This window comes from Nycticebus coucang, chromosome 5 (assembly GCF_027406575.1).
Source record: "Nycticebus coucang isolate mNycCou1 chromosome 5, mNycCou1.pri, whole genome shotgun sequence".
Lineage (NCBI taxonomy): Eukaryota > Metazoa > Chordata > Mammalia > Primates > Lorisidae > Nycticebus > Nycticebus coucang.
Genome location: NC_069784.1, coordinates 31,369,447 through 31,388,679, shown reverse-complemented (window position 1 = coordinate 31,388,679; position 19,233 = coordinate 31,369,447). Strand labels below are relative to the sequence as shown.

Here is a 19,233-nt window from a genome sequence, read left to right as displayed (position 1 = left end):
ATGAAGGATTGAAGAAATGGGAGATAATTTGCATCAGCATTTGCAAAACTCCGCAAAAAACCTTTCCTATTTTTCCTTGGCACTTGACGAAAGTAATGATGTTTGTGATTCTGCACAACTTCTAATTGTTATTCGTGGTATGAATGACTATTTTGAAGTCACAGAAGAGTTTGTTGCACTGCAAAGCATCAAAGGAACAACTACAGAAGAGGATATTTATGGAAAGGTTTGCCAAACCGTGAACAGTTTAGAGCTGGACTGGGCAAAACTAGCCAGCGTGACAACTGATGGTGCTCCTAGCATGGTGGGGTCTAAGAAAGGAGTAATTGCTCACATTAACCAAGAGATGGACAAACATAACCATTCTCATCCAATAGCCATACACTGCCTCATTCACCAACAAGTGCTGTGTAGTAAATCACTGAAGTGGACTGTTATGAAAACACAAAACTGTGCTATCTTGTGTTAACTTCATTAGAGGTAATACACTAAACCACAGAAAATTTCAGGAATTTCTGTCTGAGCTAAATGTTGCCTGTGAAGATATTCCGTACCACACTGAAGTCCATTGGCTGAGTTGAGGGAGAATTTTGAAACATTTCTATGACCTACTTCCCACAGATTACAGCTTTTCTGCTTTCAGAAAACAAGTACCAGAGCTCAATGATGCAGAATGGAAATGGCACCTTGCCTTTCTGACAGATGTAACAGAGCTACTCAACAATTTCAATGTGCAACTTCAAGGAAAGGGGAAGTTCATCTGTGATATGCAATCACATGTGAAAGCATTTGAAGTAAAATTAGGCCTCCTCACCAAACAAGTCAAGGAGGAAAATTTCTGCCATCTCCCCACAACTCAAAATCTGTTAGCAGAAAATCCATTGGTTGCATTCCCAAATAAAACATGTGTGGATTCACTGGAAAAGTTGCAAAAGAATTCCGATTTAGATTTAAAGAACTTCATCTCCATGAACAGGATATACCGCTTTTCCGTAACCTATTTTCTATTGACATTGAAAATGTGGATACGATTTACCAAATGGAACTGGCTAAACTGCAGAATTGTGACTCTCTGAAAGATGCATTCAAGTCAAGCAGCCTTCCTAATTTCTATGCATCTCTCCCCTCTGAGACATATTCTAATCTCAGGAACCATGCACTCAAAATGGCAACCATCTTTCGCAGCACTTCTGTCTGTGAACAGACTTTTTCCAGAATGAAACATCTGAAATCTCCAACCAGATCTAGACTAACTGATGCACACTTGTCATGACTAGCAGTGACAAATATGGAACCAAACATTGACCATCTCATTAGCCAAAAGCAGGCCCATAGTTCCCATTGAAATACTGGTAAGTTTGTTGATTTAACTTTACTTGTTCTTCATTTTAAATATTGTATTTGTTCCCATTTTGTTTTTTTACTTCAAAATAAGATATGTGCAGTCTGCATAGGAATTTGTTCATAGTTTTTTATTTTTTTTAACTATAGTCCAGCCGTCCAACCGTCTGAGGGACAGTGTACTGGCCCCCTGTTTAAAAAGTTTGAGGACCCCTAGAGGAGCAGGTAGAGCCAACAACAAGGCCAGGAGATGAGGAAGGAAAAACAGAGAGGAAGGAGAGAAACAACAGCTCCTAGTCAGCGTAAACACACCAACTGTAATTTCATAAAACACACAAGGAAAACGAACATGAAAAGAACTGACGAAGCCTATGACCAGAGCCAAAGTCGCACAGGCTGAAATGTGAATCAATGCAGTATCAAAATGACTTATCCTTTGAGATCCATAAGATGAAAAACATGAAAAATATCCATTCAAAGAACAAAAAATCGTGAAACAAAAACAAGCAGGTCCAGGTCGGGTGCGATGGCTCATGCGTGTACTCCCAGCACTCTGGGAGGCTGAGGTGGGTGGATTGCTTGACTCAGGAGTTCGAGACCAGCCTAAGCAAAAGCAAGACCCTGTACCTGTCTCTACTAAAAATAGAAAAACTAGCCAGGCCTGTAGTCATAGCTACTCGGGAAACTGAAGCAAGAGGATTGCTCAAGCCCAAGAGTTTGAGGTTGCTGTGAGCTATAAGCACTCTACACAGGGCTACAGAGTGAGGCTCTATCTCAAAAAAAAAACAAGTCCAAATTAGAATAGAAAGTTAACATAAGGAACGAATTAGGTAAGAAAGATAATAGCCATTGCAATCAAAAGTCAGTGGGTGGGGAATACACTCCAGAATGGACATGTTAAAAACAATTTGTGAATGAGAAAATAATACCAGGGAGGGAGGGGAGGAAAAAAAAAGAAAATAATACCAGGAATTCAATCAAGTATACAGCCAGGGGTTAGGAACTGAAAAATATAAAATAGAAAGTAAGACGTATTGAGGACAGATTGAAAGGTCCCAGTGTAAATTTAGGGATAATGCGAAAGAAGGTAAGGGCTTAGGAAGGCAGCATTCTAAAAGATAAGGGCTGAGAATAACTGAAAAATCCACCAAGTCTAAGACTGGAAGCACAGAGCGAGGCCAAGCACGAGTCACTATAATGAATCCGTATCTAAATGTGTTGTGGTGAAACTGGTTTTCAAGGAAAAAGACAAAATCTTACGGGATAATTGGTTTGACTCTTCAAACACAGAAGCTGTTGAAACAAAGGCTTAAATTAGGAAACATATTTTAAGTGTATTCTGGTAGCAGCGCAAAGAAGAGAGAAAGGACCAAAAATTACGAGCAGATCTGTGAAGCCAGAGATGCCTGTGTGGAGCTTTCCATCTGGTGGAAGGCAATAGCCTGTGCGTCTTTACCTTACCTTGCTCCACCAAAACGATACTGAGCTCATGGTACAGAGACATGCAAATAAACATTAGATAAAACTTTTGTAACTTGGGGCAGCGCCTGTGGCTCAAAGGGGTAGGGCACTGACCCCATATGCTGGAGGTGGCAGGTTCAAACCCAGCCCCAGCCAAAAACTGCAAAAAAAAACAACTTTTGTAACTTGGACTATATATAAAAAGCACTTTCATTTATTCTTGGCCAAAAAATAAGAGCCAAGATTAACAAAAAAAGATTCTTTTCTATTGGCCTAGCACTACTATTCATATTACATAAAAAAGGTGTAAATAACAGCCAAAGTAAAGAATGCATTTGAGAATATAAACCAATTCTTACTCTTTCTATATTGCTGATTGACCTTATCACTTACAGTAAATTTTGTGTTTCAAAGAGTCATTTCGAACACAGAGTCAAAAATAGGTGACAGGCTTTATACAGAAAATGTATGTAAACAAGTATTTAATACTAAACTCAAATTATGGTTACATATATCTGCCAAAGCCGTGTGTACATAAGTAGCTTAGATGCAAATATAAAGGCATCATCTAAACCATGCTGACCTCAAAATAATTTGATACCTTAATTGTCTAGTAAAGTTCCCAAGTCCCCTTGGGAAAGGAAAAAAGGAAGAGCAATGCCGAATGAATGCCAAAGATGTGGCTCAAAACTGAAAAATTTTCCCTTAGCTGAAAAATTGCATCAAATCTAAGGCAATGCCACACACAAAAAAGAGAGATAAAAAACCACAGCAACTTCAATACAGACAGTCCCTGAGTTAAACATCCAACTTATGTACAACTCGCATTTACAAATGGAGGCTATTACCCTAAATCTCTCAGTTATAAACATCTGATTGACATTCAACTTGCACTTAAGAACAGAGGCCATTACAGATAATGGATTAATGTACCTGTTCCAACTTACATACAAATTCAACTTCAGAACAAACCTACAGTACCTATCTTATTCATAACCCAGAGACCGCCCATATACAACAACAGGTTAGAAAGCTAGTGCTAATCTTTAATATTAGTAAATATTAATTAATGAAGATGAATAAATGTTACATTTAAAATCAGGACGAGGTGACAGTTTTTAAAACAGACTAGACAGAGAGAAAAGCATCAGGAAAATATATGACTAGTATTGGAAAGTAGTAGTAGAATCTTCCTGGGAATGAACATTCAAAGGATCAGTGTCCATTTAGCACTGTCACCCCTGACATTATTCCAAAGTGAAAGTGAAACAAGCTTTAATGCACATGCCAATCGCTCAGTAGATTTTCATCATCATACAGGTTATTTTACAAAGCTAGGATCTAATATTTTGATCTTATTCCACGTCCTACATTAAGAATCAATGGCGCCCATAGCTAAGTGGTTAGGATGCCAGCCACATATACCAGGGCTAGTGGGTTTGAACCAGGTTTAGCCAGGGCCTGCTAAAACAATGACAACTGCAACAAAAAAATAATAGCTAGGCATTGTGGCCGGCGCCTGTAGTCCCAGCTACTTGGGAGGCTGAGGCAAGAAAATCACGTAGGCCCAAGAGTTTGAGGTTGCTGCGAGCTGTGATGCCATGTTGCCTTCTACTGTAGGCAACAGCTTGAGACTCTGTCTCAAAAAAAAAGTCAATAATTCCTTAAAAGATATATATATTCTTCACACCTGTAATCCTAGTACTCTGAAAGGCCAAAGTGGGTGGATTACTTGAACTCAGGAGTTTGAGACCAGCTTGAGTAAGAAGATGATCTCATCTCTTAAAAAAGCCCGGCATTGTGGCAGGCACTTGGGAGGCTACTTAGGAGGCTGAGGCAAGAGGATTGCTTGAGCCTAATAGTTTGAGGTAGCTATGAACTATGAACTATGATGCCGTGGCATTCTACTAAGAGCAACAAAGTGAGACTCTGTCTTGGAAAAAAAATCATTCATATATATATATTTATTTATTTTACGTATTCACAGGCTACTGAGGTTGTTCTTACAGTGGTTGATCTGAACTAGAGACCTCATCCAGAGTCCCCATGACCAGAGACCACCACTAACAGGTGGAGTATAGAGATGGCTCCCACCCCGGAGCAGAGAACTACACTACAGCCTGTTCCAACAGTGCCGTAAGAGTGCTACAGGAAAGGAGGAAGCACATAACATTCACAATAATTTCAAATGAGTATTTTACACTGTTTAATCTCCTTTCTGTGTCTGGAACTGCGTTAAGAATTATGAAATACAGATAGGAGAACACTTTGACATTGTTGGCGGGACTACAAACTAATACAGTCTTCTTTGGTACATGCACACACATTCAGCCATACAAAAGATGGTGGCTTCACATCTTTTATATTAACCTGGATGGAGTTGAAATCCATTTTCTTAGTAAAGTATCACAAGAATAAAGAAGCAAATATCCAATATATTCAAAACAAATATGAAGTGAGTAGACAATCTCATGCATGCCCATATAAGAGAAAAACTCAATTCCATTCAAGTTGGGGGAGGGGTAGTGACGGAGGGGGAGAAGGAAAGGGGGGCTGGGGTGCCCTCATGAATGGGCCTGGTCTGGGGGGGTTTTGCTCTCCTTTTGAGTGTGAGGGATTCTACCTAACAAAATCAAGCATTTTGACCTGGTTGTTTGCACCCTCAGTTTACCCCGAAATAAATTTACTTTTCAGTTAAAAAAAAAAAGTATGAAATATAAAAGAATAAATGAAATGTCTTCACAAACAAAGTTTAAAGTCTGGCATATATGGACAATATATAAACAAACACAGATGTTCATGCATGTAATAGCAACATTATGATTGACAAAGTACTAAATATTCACTATGAATAGGAACCGAAGTTAAGAAGGAAAACACTGGGTTCAATGTATCGGGGAGAGCTTCACAGAGGAGATGGGAGGTAATACAGGTCTTTAAGAATGAAAAATTGGTGAAGAGGATAGGAATCTTCCCAAGAAGCCTCAAGTAGCTGGAGAAGGGAACAAAGGAACACAACATTTGGAGAAGAAGTAGGGCGCCTGCAGGTGCACAGACACACAGGGGACCCAGGAGGCTCAGCCATGGATGTCAGGGTTAATGTTCCGGTATGACAGGGTCACTAGTCATTTTTGAAAAGGAGATTAAGATGCCGAAATCAATGTCCACCATCTGGCAATGCTTTAAAGCAGGGATCAGCAAACTACAGCTCACCTGGTTCAAATTACAGCTTTCCTGCATATTTGTAGTATAAAAATGGGCAAAATTTGTAATATCTCAGATCCTCAAGAAGTTTATCTTTAAAATGGAAGCAATAGTTGTTACCACATTCATTCAGTTAAACATCCATCCCTACTTTCATTCAATCAACAGATACTTAATGAGTGCTTGCTATAAGCCAGGCACAGGGCATAGAACCATGAAAACCAGAGGCACCATTCTTGCCCTCACAGAGCTTCCAGGAGTGGAGGATGACAATTCAGAATGAGAAACATATTATGATTAAGACCAAGGTGGGATGGAGAAAAGCTCACGGGAGAAGAGTGATGATGACCTAACAGACTTGGGGGTCAGGCGAGGTTAGTGTAGGTGAATAGCGATCCAGTGATAAGTGTCACAAAAATAAAATAGCAACTGTTCAAGACAGATACCACAAGTAATTTCAGTTTAATAAAATACTTCCACCCCACCCACACCATCATCACACGTCCCTCATTTCTCAGACATTTGAAAATTCCTCTGAGTGTCAGGGAGTGAAACTAATTTTTTTATGGTAAATGGGTCAACAAAAATGGAACCTTGAACGTGGACGGCACAGGGCAACAGAAACCACAAGACTAGCAAAAGAGGCCAGAGACAGAAAAATAAAATCTGACTGTTCCCCAACATTCTGTCACAATCATAAGGAGTCCTTAACATTAGCTCGTGTTTTCTGTGTTAAGGCATTTAATGACAGAACAAGGAAATCATTTTTACATTTTTCTGGGGGCTGAACTGCTGCAAAAAAAAGTGAGAGAGCAATTGCAGCTTTCAAAAGAGATCCCAATTGTAGCTTTTAAAATATTAGACTCCCTCTAAACACCCATCACCCCCACCCCCTACAGATTTCTAGGTCTTTTTTTTTTTTTTAAAGGTGCTGGGAGGATATTGCCATGCAGACTTCATTTTCCTCCCTACAGATTTAAAAAACAGCTTTGCAAATGATTTATTGCTAATGCTTTGAGGATCTGAATCTCACATCTTCAGAAGGACAATCTGATTTAGACCATGAACGTACTACAATTAAAAAAGCGGTCATGGGCCGTACATGTAAAGAACTCATAACCTCCTACTTTCTTCCACATAAAGTGGGAATTTCCACTTTCATTTTGACTTTCTACCAGAAGTCAGCAGGAGTTGGACTTGGAGCCCTCCCTCTCCCAGGAGGTCTTCTAGGCAAACAGAAAGGAGTGGGGTCTGCTACAAAGACCCGCTGCTTCCTACTTCCTGGGAGGGTGGGAGGGAGGAAAAGGTCCCTGCTGACAATTCTATTTCTAATTGTTTTTCTTTACATTTAGGTGACAAAAAGGAGGAGGGAGAAGGGGGGAGTTGGCCAGCAACTGCCCACACAGACTATTACTTTAAATTCAATTATTGGAAAATCATTCCATTCCAGAAGCGGCAGGAGGAGAAGTGAAAGAAATAACAAAATATGGAATGAGACCAAAATTAAGTTCTATAAACATCATCGGTAGGGATCACCACTTGTCTAAAGAATGTCCTCATGCTTCCTCCAGCAAAGAAGGAGAGATCCAGAAAAAATAGAACATTATTCTTGCCAAGCTACCAACGCCATGGGCACTCGGCTATAAATCTGGATCACACAACACCTTTAGCCATGAAATCTACAAGATACTTATACTGTCCTGTGTCATTTAACAATGGGGATGTGTCCAGAGAACACACTGTCAGGCGATTACAGCGTTGGTGTGAACATCACAGTGTGTACTCACACAAACCCAGACTGTGCAGCCTGCTCCACCCCTCGGGGAGATGTTAATGCCTGCTGCTCCTCAGACACCCACCTGCACAGTATGTTACTATACTGAGTACTGTAGGCAACTGTAACACAACAGGATTTGTGTATCTAAACCTGTAAAGGCACAGTACAAATAAAGTATAAAAGATTAAAGTATAAAGTACCCCTTGTAGAGGGTACTTATCACGGATAGAGCCTGCAGGACTTGGAAACTTGGGTGGGTGGGCGGGTTAGTGCGTGAGAAGGCCCCGGACATTCTTGTACACGACTGTAGACTCTGTAAACTCTGTGTAGTTAGGCTACGCTACATTTATTTTTAAAAATCTTTCTTCCATCACCAATTACCCTTAGCTTATTGTAACTTTTTTACTCTATAAACTTTTAAATTTTTTTTAACTTTTGACACTTTTGTAACAAAATGTAATTTAAAACACACTTTGTATAGCTGCCCAAAAATACTTTCTTTAGATTCTTATTCTATAAGCTTTTCCTAGTTTAAATTTTTTTTTATAATTCTTTGCTTTTTAAGGTTTTTAATTATTAAAAATTAAGACACAAACACACCTCTTAGCCAACACAGAGTCAGGATCATCAATACCACTGTCTTCCACCTCCAAATCTTGTCCCATAAGAAGGTATTCAAGTATGGAGCTGTCACCTCCTATGATAACAATATCTTCCTCTGGAATACCTTCTAAAGGACCTGCTGGAGGCTGTTTTATAATTAAGATTGTTTTTTTTTAATAAATAAAGGAATACATTCTAAAATAATGATAAAAATAAACCAGTAATATGGTTGCTTATTATCATTAACAAGTCTTACGGACTCCACATAATCGTATGTGCTATACTTTTATATGAATGGTAGCACACTAGGTTTATCTGCACCAGCTCATCACAAACACATGAGAATGACGTTATGGTATCATTAGGCCACAGGCATTTTTCAGTTCCATTATAATCTCATAGGACCACTGTCATCCATGTGGTCTGTCATTGACCAAACCATCATTGTGCAGCACACAACTATATAACTACCTAAATAACTTTAACACTGATAAAGGAAAGATATACACTCTGATCTAAAAAAAGAGACTGATCAACAATCCATATATGAAAATACTGATTGAACTCAGTTCCCGCTATGATGTGATGACTTATACATTTAGTTACAAAAATTTAAACACATTATCACTTTACACTGAACCCACAGTTACATGGGTTTAAGTTTTTATGATACATACATACAAGATTTATAAGTGAGATTAGAATCAGATTCAGGGGTGCAGGGCTGGCAGTTATCTGGGGTCCTAATAAAGGAATCTAAAATAATGCTGAAAACGATCCCTGGGACTAAAATCAGATGGAGAAAATCACATGTGCCAGAACTCCCCTCAGGGAGAGGGTAGAGGGTGGACAGAAGGAAGAAGTGACTAGAGGAGTGAGGAGTCTGACACACCCACACGTGAACACACACTCGTACACCTGCATCCTCAGGTTAGAAAATGTCCTCCTGGTTCCCCAACCACCAGCTAAGGGAAGCAGGTCCCCTTAAGGATGAACCACGGGACTGCTGTTTTGCTGAGCAGGCCATCAGCAGCAACAGCCACCAGCACCTTTCCTCTTCTCATCCTCTGCCTGGCAGAAAGCAGCCTGGCCCTGCACGGCGGCTGGAGAAACATTTAAAGAATGGTGGGCGTGGAAGGACGCCAGGTCAGGGCTTTCCAGGACGCGCCAGTCTGGCTCACGCCCCTGAATGTAACCAGTGTTTCAACCACACTTCACCTTTCCTGGATATGTGGGATCTTTTCCTCCCTCCTTTTTGTCCTTGCTCCTGTCAAATTAAAATTCACATTCGTAAAGGCAATCAAAATAAGTTATTTGTAAAAGGGGTTATAACCAACAGATTTTATCCTATCAAGGATTACTGATCGGTTAAAAGGGAGCTTGGCAACCTAAAATGAAGATGTCACTGGTAAACCCTGTGTGGACATCTTCTACCTGTCTCTATAAGAGCGATGACTGGCTTCGAACATCGTCCTGCTCCCCCCTTGCAACCCAGGTACCTACCACTAAGTAAACCTTCCTTATAAACACCCCTCATCTGCCACTTAATCTGTTCTGGGTCAGTTCCTTGCACAAGGTGAAAGATTCAAGGGCCTGAGGCTTAGTTCTGGGTTCGTATGGTTCACCTAGCACCTTCCACATTTCAATATTCCAAAATTCATTCATCGATCTAAAATACAGAAACAGCCCTAATTCCCTATGCCGGCACCACAGCCAAAGCAAACTCCATCCACTGTCTGAATCAGCACCTGGCTTTTGTAGCAAATACTCAGAGTGATCTGAAAACTGAATGAAAAGTTAACTGACGTCAACAGTGTCCATGATGAATGGAATGAAAGCTGATTCCCTTTTAAGAGAAGCCACCATAAAAGGAGCAGGGGCGGAGGAGGGAAAACAAAGAGGAAGGAAGAAAACCCAGTTGAAACTTGGCATTTACTTGAAGAGGAGCCAGCAGAATGTCGAGCATGGACAGTTTCACAGCACAGAGGGAAGGCATCGATCAGAAGGCTTCCTTGGAGCTATTAAATTTCTGTGGTGGCAGCCTCAGCTGGGAAGGCAGGGCGCTAAAGCTGCGTTCAGGGTTCTGAGGACCAAGAGGTGGTGTCTGCGAACTTACAGGGATGGAACGGCTCAGGAATCTCGCTGAAGAAGAAGAAAGCCCGGTGTAGGAGGGTCTGGGGATGCTGGTGTGCTCCTCAGTCTTGGCGCTGTGGGGCCCTGGGCTGCTGTTCATGTTGGCCCCACCGACGCCGCTGCTGCACTGGTTGTTGTTGACTTCAGGGTAATTTCTGGTGGTCTGCTGGGAGCTGCCATTCAAGAGGTTGGTGAAAGGGCTGGCTGCGAAACCTGCCTTAGAGGGCGAGGAGGTCTTTTTGTTCTCTGGATCATCCGTTGCAGCGTTCAAGTTCCCTAGAGAACTGGCTAGCCTGGAGTTTATGGAAAAGCTGAATGGAAAACACAGGTGAGGAGGGGAAAAACACAAACAACAATGTATACTCACACAGAGCTCCCGTTTCCAAAACACAGGTGCGCAACATGAGGGAAACGTGATGAGGACAATTCTGATCCATGCAAATGACAACAGAAAGGCTTTTTTATCACCACAGGTGATATTATAATGCGGTGATATTATGATGCGTGGCCTTTAGTTATACATATCAAGTTCAAAAGTAGTTAATTAGGATCCGAGAAGTTTGCTAAAACAATTTGCCTAGAGATCCTGAAATAGAAAATCTGGAGGTTCTATTTGCCCCAAGGCAGGATGTAAATGAATGAGGTTATATAAGAGGGAGAGTTAAAAGCAGACTTAAGTGCAAGACTTAATTTATACATATTCAATCACACAACTGCGTCCAACATCCCTGCCCATTTAGTTAGTTCTCGCCTGCCTATACGTACCACGTAAGAAATGTCAATACCATGTGTTGTTTGTAAGCGTGATTAAATTCCATTTTCTGGATCACATTATGAAAGCTGGAGTCACTAGAACAGGATGCTGTATCCCTTCCCTCCACAGCCTTGTCCCCCGGCAAAGCCAAATAGAAACCGAAGCTCCAGAAGATCACAGAGGCTGGTGTGTTTTCTCCCCTCCCCCACTGTCCTCTCCTCTGACAAAACTACAGCTTGGCCTGTCGTAAACTTCCTTTACCTAAGTCAGTATCTTGGAAAAGGGAGAGAAAAATTACCTTCTTAAGCTGGGCCCTGAAGACAAAGAAACTCTATTTATCCTCTTGGCAGTGGGTGAAGGGGACAAAGCCACTTTTGATGTCTTCAAAATAGGCACAGATCCTTGCGAGGAAGAACTTAATCTTTGTGGAGAAAAAGGGGCAAAGTGTCAAATGAAAGCAGTGTCATCTTCAATATTCAGCAACTAACTAGGACAGGATAAATCAGTAAGTCTCACAAATATCCCGACAGGTCCTAACAAGGGTGACAAACCAGCAGTCGACACTTGCTAACTCTGCCAGGTGTCGTTCTGAGAACCTTAGAGAAGACAACCCAGTTCGTCCTCACATCAACCCCACGAGGCAGCCGCTACTGCGGTTCTCACTTCACAAGTGAGGATACGCAAGCTCAGGGAACGTTCCTCATCCAAAGTCCCTCAGGGAACAAGTGCCAGCTGGGACTCAAGTCCAGGATGCAAAGTCCTGCCCTTCACCCTGACCTTGTCTTCCTTGGTCACTTCCCTTTTCCCAGCACTGGTATCCATTCTGCAGCATGCCCTGTGATTCCACTTCCTTCTATTTCAAACCTATCCTCTCCTTTCTACCCTGTCGCCAAGCCCCATGCTGCATCCTGGTACCATTCCAGGACTGTCTTATCATGTCACATTGCTGTTAAAATCATTTATCTTTTAGTCATTAAAATCATTTAATCTTCTCTCAGTACCCAGAAAGCCTATAAAGGTTTATAAACCTTCCCCAAATCTGATGCTTGCCTCTCTGTGCAGGCCCTTCTACCCACACTTTCCGGGTGGACACCCCCATCCCAGCTATACGCAGCACGATGCCGTGAGTTCCCTGGATGGACGGCATCCCCGCCCTTGCCCGGTTTGCCTAAGGTGCTTTTCCTGCCAGGGCATCTCCTCTTCTTACCTCCCTCTGCCTCTTACTCCCCACTTCTACCTGACCCATTCTTGTCACTGGTCCATTCGTCACTGGTCCAATAGGCTATGACCTCCTCGGGCAAAGCTTCCCTGAATTTCTGAACAGGGTAAGCATCCTATTTCATCATATATTCTCACAGTAAATCATGGCTCTTATACCATATTTCATTGCCTGATATTTGTCAATTTTTCTCCCTTGACATAAGTTCCTTGAAGGCAAAGATTTGTCTCTTGTTTCATTTTCTAGCAGTTAGCACAATGCTGGACTCAGAGAGGGTGCCCAGTAAACATTTCTCGGAGGTGGGGGGGACAAAAAGGGAAAATTGAGTCATCTCTGGATAGCCGGGGCCCCGTTACTGTTTGAATACCAAATCTGCTGTATCCTGGACAAATCCACTCATGAAACTGGATTCTGTTTTCCCATCTGTTAGATAAAAGCTCATTTACTTGTAGACTCTCTCCTTCACCATCCACCCTCCAAACAACTGCTTAAGCGCATGTTCTGCCCCACAAGAGCACGTGTTTTCGCAAAAATGGGGAAAGTTGTGTAAGTGGCCTGAGCTTGCAGAGAAGCTTGGGCCCTCTCAGAACTGACCCAACTTAACAATCCTAAGCCTAAGAATGAAGAAGAACCGGAAGGTGAAGAGGGAGTCAGCTTCTTCCCCTACTTCATCCACAGTCTTGGCCAAACATTTCCACGCTCACCAAGCCCCATGCTGCGTCCTGGTGCCATTCCAGGAATATTCAGGGGATATTTTTTTTTTTTTTTTTTATTGTTGGGGATTCATTGAGGGTACAATAAGCCAGTTACACTGATTACAATTGTTAGGTAAAGTCCCTCTTGCAATCATGTCTTGCCCCCATAAAGTGTGACACACACTAAGTCAGGGGATATTTTTTTCAGAGAGAAAAAAAAACCTAATGTTAACCTCCTCAAATAGAAGACAGGGAAGGGGGAAAAAAACTGGAAAATAAAGAAAGGGAACAAATATATATAAAAATACGGTGAAAGAAGACTAACAGAAATGAAAAAAAATCAAGGCAAAAATCTATCACGGGACATGAAAGGGAAGTTGCAGAGTGCTTATATTTTATTAGAGACCCCCGCAAAGTACAGAAAACACATTGTAAAACAAAACTCCTTTTCATTGGAAGCATTAAAAAGAAAGCTTACTGTAACAAGTTAGAAGAGAAAGAAGCGATTTGGAAAGTGAAAAGCTGCATAGGATTGATTTTCATTAGCTTGAGACTTGGGAAATATGTCTATAAGGAAATATTTGAAATTCAACCTCATAAACGGTACCTGAAAGGCTGGGACATTGATCTTGGGTGCCCTTTCATATCATCTGACCTGTGGAAATCAAAGATAAATGCTCACATATCACCAGGTTTGCACATTTTAACAAAGACCAAAAGGCATATATTGTGGTGTTAAACCAGTAAGAATATTAAATTGGCAAAAAGGAGAAACCCTGGTAGTGGGTATAAGCACTGGACGTGTGAGCCCATTTTCACATCGTACTATGGAAAACAATAACCTCAACTTTGAGTATCATGAACCTTTATTTCTCTGATCAGAAAACAGGACGCAAAGATCCAATCTGACTTAAATGTTGTAATTCTCCCAGACAACACATGAAAACGAGATCCTCCGTGACTCGGTTTGATGTCTAAAATACAGGCGAACATCTTTCCTATTAAGGATGTCTTTACTTGTAAGTCAAACATAAGTAGCCATTTCCCATTATATTCATTTGTGGACCGGGGCCTTGCCACCTAAAGTATTACAATAAAGAATCTCATTTAATTCTCAAAAATAGAAGATAAAACTAAGGAATTAGGATATACCAAAGCCTGGAACACAAGACTTTTGCACACACTCCAACTTCGATACAAAAATCTCACCACACTTGTGAGGATTCACCATAAGACAAGAAATCTGCTCACAGGAGCAGGGGAGAAATCTAAGTGGAATTTGAAACAGAGTCTCAGCAATAATTTACCGCTTAGCAGCTTAAGGTAGAATTCCAGAGACTGAGTGAGATGCAGCAATTGCTATCAAAAAGCCTCTAAACTTCCCCGACTATGATAAAATAAATAATGAATAGTAACATAAAATAGTTTAAACCAAAAAAAATGAGGTAAACTTGGCATTTGTAGAATGATATTCAAAAGACAAGATTAAATGTTCTAGACACAAAGGAAAGCATACAATGAATTCGAAAGTTTAAAATGGATCTACCTAAATGCACAGGACGGTGAGGTGCGTGGCTGTCTCTGACTTTTTAAGGCACGGAGTTTGTCTCCCTGGGTTATACTGTTTTTTATTTCCACATCTTCATCCTCTTCTAAATTATTCTGGAAAAAAAATGCATACTCCATGGAAAGGTCATTGTAATTCATTTTGCATTCTATTTCTTTACAGATCATAGATTATGTATATAGATAGATTTTATACGAAGTGTCTTAAGATCAATCATTTCAAGTCACTTAAATGCATTATGAATTCAGAATTATGCGAGTAGACACTAAACAGCACTTGACTATTTGCCAGTTAAATACACTGGTCAAATTTCCAATCAAAGAAGCATGAGTATAGATGTGGTAGAATTTAAATGGAGCTGTTCATTACAATGGATCACGACCAAAAAGACTCACGTAGACAAAATCATGCTTGGGGATAGCCTAGACACAGACGGGCTCCACCAGATAAAACTAGGAACGACCACTGCACATTCCATAACTTCTTTTTTTTGTTTTGAGACATAGTCTCATTTTGTCACCCTTGGTAGAGTGCCAGGGCATCATAGGTCTCAAAATCTGGGCTCAAGTGATCCTCTTGCCTCAGCCTCCCAAGTAGCTGGGACTATAGGCATCCGCCACAACGCCCCATTAGTTTTCTTTTCTTTTCGAGACAGGGTCTTGATCTTGCTGAAACTGGTCTCGAACTCCCAAGCTCAGGCAATCCATTTGCCTCAGCCTCCCAGAGTGCTAAGATTACAGGTGTGCACCACCGTGCCCGTAACTTCTTTTTTGTTGCCGTTGCTTGTTGAGACAGTCTCGCTCTATTGAAATCTTTGCTAACTGCAACCTCAAACTCCTGGACTCAAGTGATCCTCCTGAGTCAGCCTTTTGAGTACTTGGGACTATAGGCACCAATCACCATGTACAACTAATTTTATTTACTATTATTATTTGTAGAGACGGAGTCTTACTATATTGCCAGGCTGATCTCAAACTCCTGGTGTAAAGAGATCCTTCTGCCTTGGCCTCCCAAAATGCCAGGATCACAGATGTGAGCCATCATGCCTCTTTAGTTGTTTTTAAAAGCACAAGATACAGGAAAAAAAAATAATAAAAAAATTAAAAGCACAAGATAAAATAATTTGGAAAACGCAATAATTTATCAACAGAGTAATCATTTAACACTACTAAAGGTACTCAATCCCTTCTCCATTTAAAGAACTATTAGATTGGTGAAGTGTTTTTCCTTCTGAAATGAGTCTTTGTAGTATGAAAAACAGAAGTAAAGTACCACATTTGTCACATGCCAGCGCACATGGAATTCTCACAACAACCTTGTATGGGTAGGGTTGCCCTTAATTTACAGATGAAACAAAGGAAGTACTCATGGAAGTTAGGAATATTGCCTAAGCTCTCCTGAGCTCTTAATGACAGGGTTATGATTTCAGAATCAGATTTCTTGGCACCAAACGCAATGTTCTTTTCCAAAATACATGCCACACTAACATCGCACCACTGAAGACTGTATTTTGCTTTTTTCTCCTTACTTGAAAAGTCAAAGTGCTTAAATATGCTAAAGTCCCTTCCAGCCATAATAGTCCCCTCCCCTCTCTCAAATTAGAATTCTTATTTAATGAAGAATATATAAAAATATACTTCCGTCAGTTATATTCTAGTCGCCTCTGATAGAAATACCTCTTCACTCCCTGCCACCTCTTGTGGGTTCCATAGATATATCTGGGGCAGAGTAGGTATGTCTATACCTCACTACTATGTCTCTGAAATTTATTTATTTATTTATTTATTTATTTATTGAGACAGTCTCACTTTGTTGCCCTTGGTAGAGTGCCGTGGCGTGACAACTCACAGCAACCTCAAACTCTTGGCTTAAGTGATTCTCTTGCCTCAGCATCCCAAGTAGCTGGGATAACAGGAACCCGCCACAATGCCTGGCTATGTTGTTTTGTTTGTTTGTTTTGTAGAGACAGAGTCTCACTTTATCCGCCTCGGTAGAGTGCTGTGGTGTCACACAATGCCTGGCTATCTTTGTTGTCATTGTTGTTTAAGCAGGCCCAGGCTGCGTTCAAACCTGCCAGCCCCAGTGTAGGTGGCCCATGCCCTAACCAATCAGCTATAGGCACTGAGCTGATGTCTCTGAAATTTAAAAGGAGAAAAAGAAATACAAAGCACAGGACCAGTGGGAAAGAAGACAGGAGGACAAAAGCTTCCGGGGTAGGGGGCGGATCCCTTAGCTGCTTGTTAAAGAATAAAGTACAGTTGAAGCAGGCCAACATCCAGCAAGGTCATCCTGACCACAGAGACCACCAGCTCAGTAGTCACAGGACCATGATGGAGCCTAATGTCAGAGGGTTCCTGTAGAAATACAAGTTGCCCTTCTTATAAAGCTCCAGGAACTGGTTATACCATTCCTTTCAGGCCAACATCCCTAATGCAGCAAGAACTCATTACCATCTAAGGAAGCCTTCAGGAATAGAAACCAAGAAGGTCTGAAGGTTAGGCTTCCTAGCAGGGTGCTACAGGGAAAGTGAGTTTAGCTTCACCCAGCTGCAGTAAGCACTCATATGCTAGGATATAACCAGTTACTTTTACCAGCACATAGCTAGAGTTTCCGGAATATGGAGTGGGACCAAGAAGCATATAAGCCCTCACGAGAGAGGCTGAGAAAGCTTCTTGGAGGACCTGAGTGGATCCTTCCCACAATCAGTCAGTTTCATTGTCAACCAGGTGTCTCAGTAGGCATTTGAAAGCCTAGAAAGCTTGGTTGTCCCTCCAACTAGGAGGTCCTCCTGCTCTAAAACGCCTTCAAAATTCTAAGAAAAAGTAAGGTTCAATCTGCAATTCTAAAATTCAAACTCTCAGTCAAGTACAAAGGCAGAACAAAGATTAAAAAAAAAAATTACCTCCTATATAATCTTTCTGAGAAAACTATTATAGGATATGCTTCAGGAAAAAGGAAAGATGACAATGTGAAATCAAGGAAGATTAGGGATCCAACTGAGAAGTATGAAGGAAAGTCCTAGGATCAGAACTACATACTAGGGCTAAGAACAACTAGCTCAGATAGGAAAGGAGAAACGTCTTCAGGACAAGAATGAAATTAGTAAGATTATTTGCTATGTTGTGATTTTGAAAAAATTTAAAATTGCTTGGCACAACTTTTTGTAAGTGAAAGAGAGGGATGACATTACCTTTTCCCAAATGCATAGAAAACGATTAACTCTTAAGAAAAACAAAAAGAGTTTCAACAGAGAAAATAGTTAATAGTGTACTACAAAGCTCAACAGTGAATGATATTTACATAGTAATAATGTACAATGTATTTGGTTGGACAAAAAACTATAATGGAACTATATTGGGACACCAAGGGGAGTCATGGTGATTTCAAGATTGAAGAGTTAATCCTATTAGGACAACGAGGAGGCAACAGAAAAATACTCAAAATTGGTAAATTTAAAAATGCCGGGATAAGCAAGGTATTAAAAATATAACACTTAAAGTATCAGTATAATTTGCTTACAGGTTTCACCCTTTGAGAGTAGGTCTGGGGATACAGAAAGATAGGACAGGTAACTGAGAATTTTTGTTACAATTAAACACTTTTGGATATTTTTAAATATCAAATATTTATATTATTTTTAAAAAGAAAAATAATTTTAAAAGATAGATTTAAATAAAAATATTAAAAGTACATTTTAAGTTATAATTATTTTACATGGGTTTTTCTCTCCTTCTATCGTGAATCTAAAAGTCAGCTTTTTTCATAAATTTTATTTCAGACATAGAAAAACACTGTAACACACTGCCATGCACCTAATTACACAGATTTAACATATTTTTACTTCCTTTTCTCAAGTTTACTTAAATTAAGCACCTTTGTTCTGAAAGAAAAAGAAAAAGTACATAAAGGCCTAAGGCTGGATATGATGGTTCACACCTGCAATCCCAGCACCTTAGGAGATGAAGGCAGAAGGGCTACTTGAAGCCAGGAGTTCGAGACCAGCGTGGACAACACAGTGTGACCCCCATCTCTATAAAAATTTTTTTGCCACAATGTAACTTAATCACATGTATCATGAGATCAATCTGAAATTTAAAAAGAAAACTCTTTTTTAAAAAAGGCAGGGATGGTGGCAGGCACCTATAGTCTCAGCTACTCAAGAAGGTGAGGCAGGAGGATTGTTTGAATCCAGGAGTTCATGGCTGCAGTGAATTATGATTGTGCCCCTGCACCACTCCAGCCTGCGTGACAGAGCAAGACCCTGTCCCCCATATCTTTTTTTTTTTTTTTTAAAAGGTCCTACAATGTCCTGGCTCTTAATCTCTGGAGAGAGAAATCATATCTTTAAAAAAAAAAAAGGATATATAGATTTACCATATCTATTTAGATATAAATATTTACCATATATCTTTAGATATATATTTACTATATAATATTTTCCATTAGTAATAAAGTATAGGTAAGCATGAAAAAATATTA

At 40.4% G+C, this 19,233-nt stretch overlaps 1 protein-coding gene across 5 annotated transcripts in view; it reads right to left on the bottom strand.

The window, feature by feature from the left end:
- The window catches only part of CDC14A (cell division cycle 14A), a 205,876-nt gene that overhangs the window by 14,169 nt on the left and 172,474 nt on the right, over positions 1 to 19,233 (bottom strand). For 3 of the 5 annotated variants that reach the window (XM_053592083.1, XM_053592085.1, XM_053592086.1), the window contains 4 exons: positions 14,734 to 14,849; positions 13,795 to 13,842; positions 11,572 to 11,694; positions 10,310 to 10,830 (listed from right to left, as the gene is read on the bottom strand). In XM_053592083.1, coding sequence (XP_053448058.1) covers positions 10,386 to 10,830; positions 11,572 to 11,694; positions 13,795 to 13,842; positions 14,734 to 14,849 — 732 coding nt within the window. In that variant the 3' untranslated portion in view covers positions 10,310 to 10,385. Of the gene's footprint in view, positions 1 to 10,309; positions 10,831 to 11,571; positions 11,695 to 13,794; positions 13,843 to 14,733; positions 14,850 to 19,233 lie in introns of those variants that run through there. The other 2 variants (XM_053592084.1, XM_053592087.1) reach the window with 2 other exon arrangements.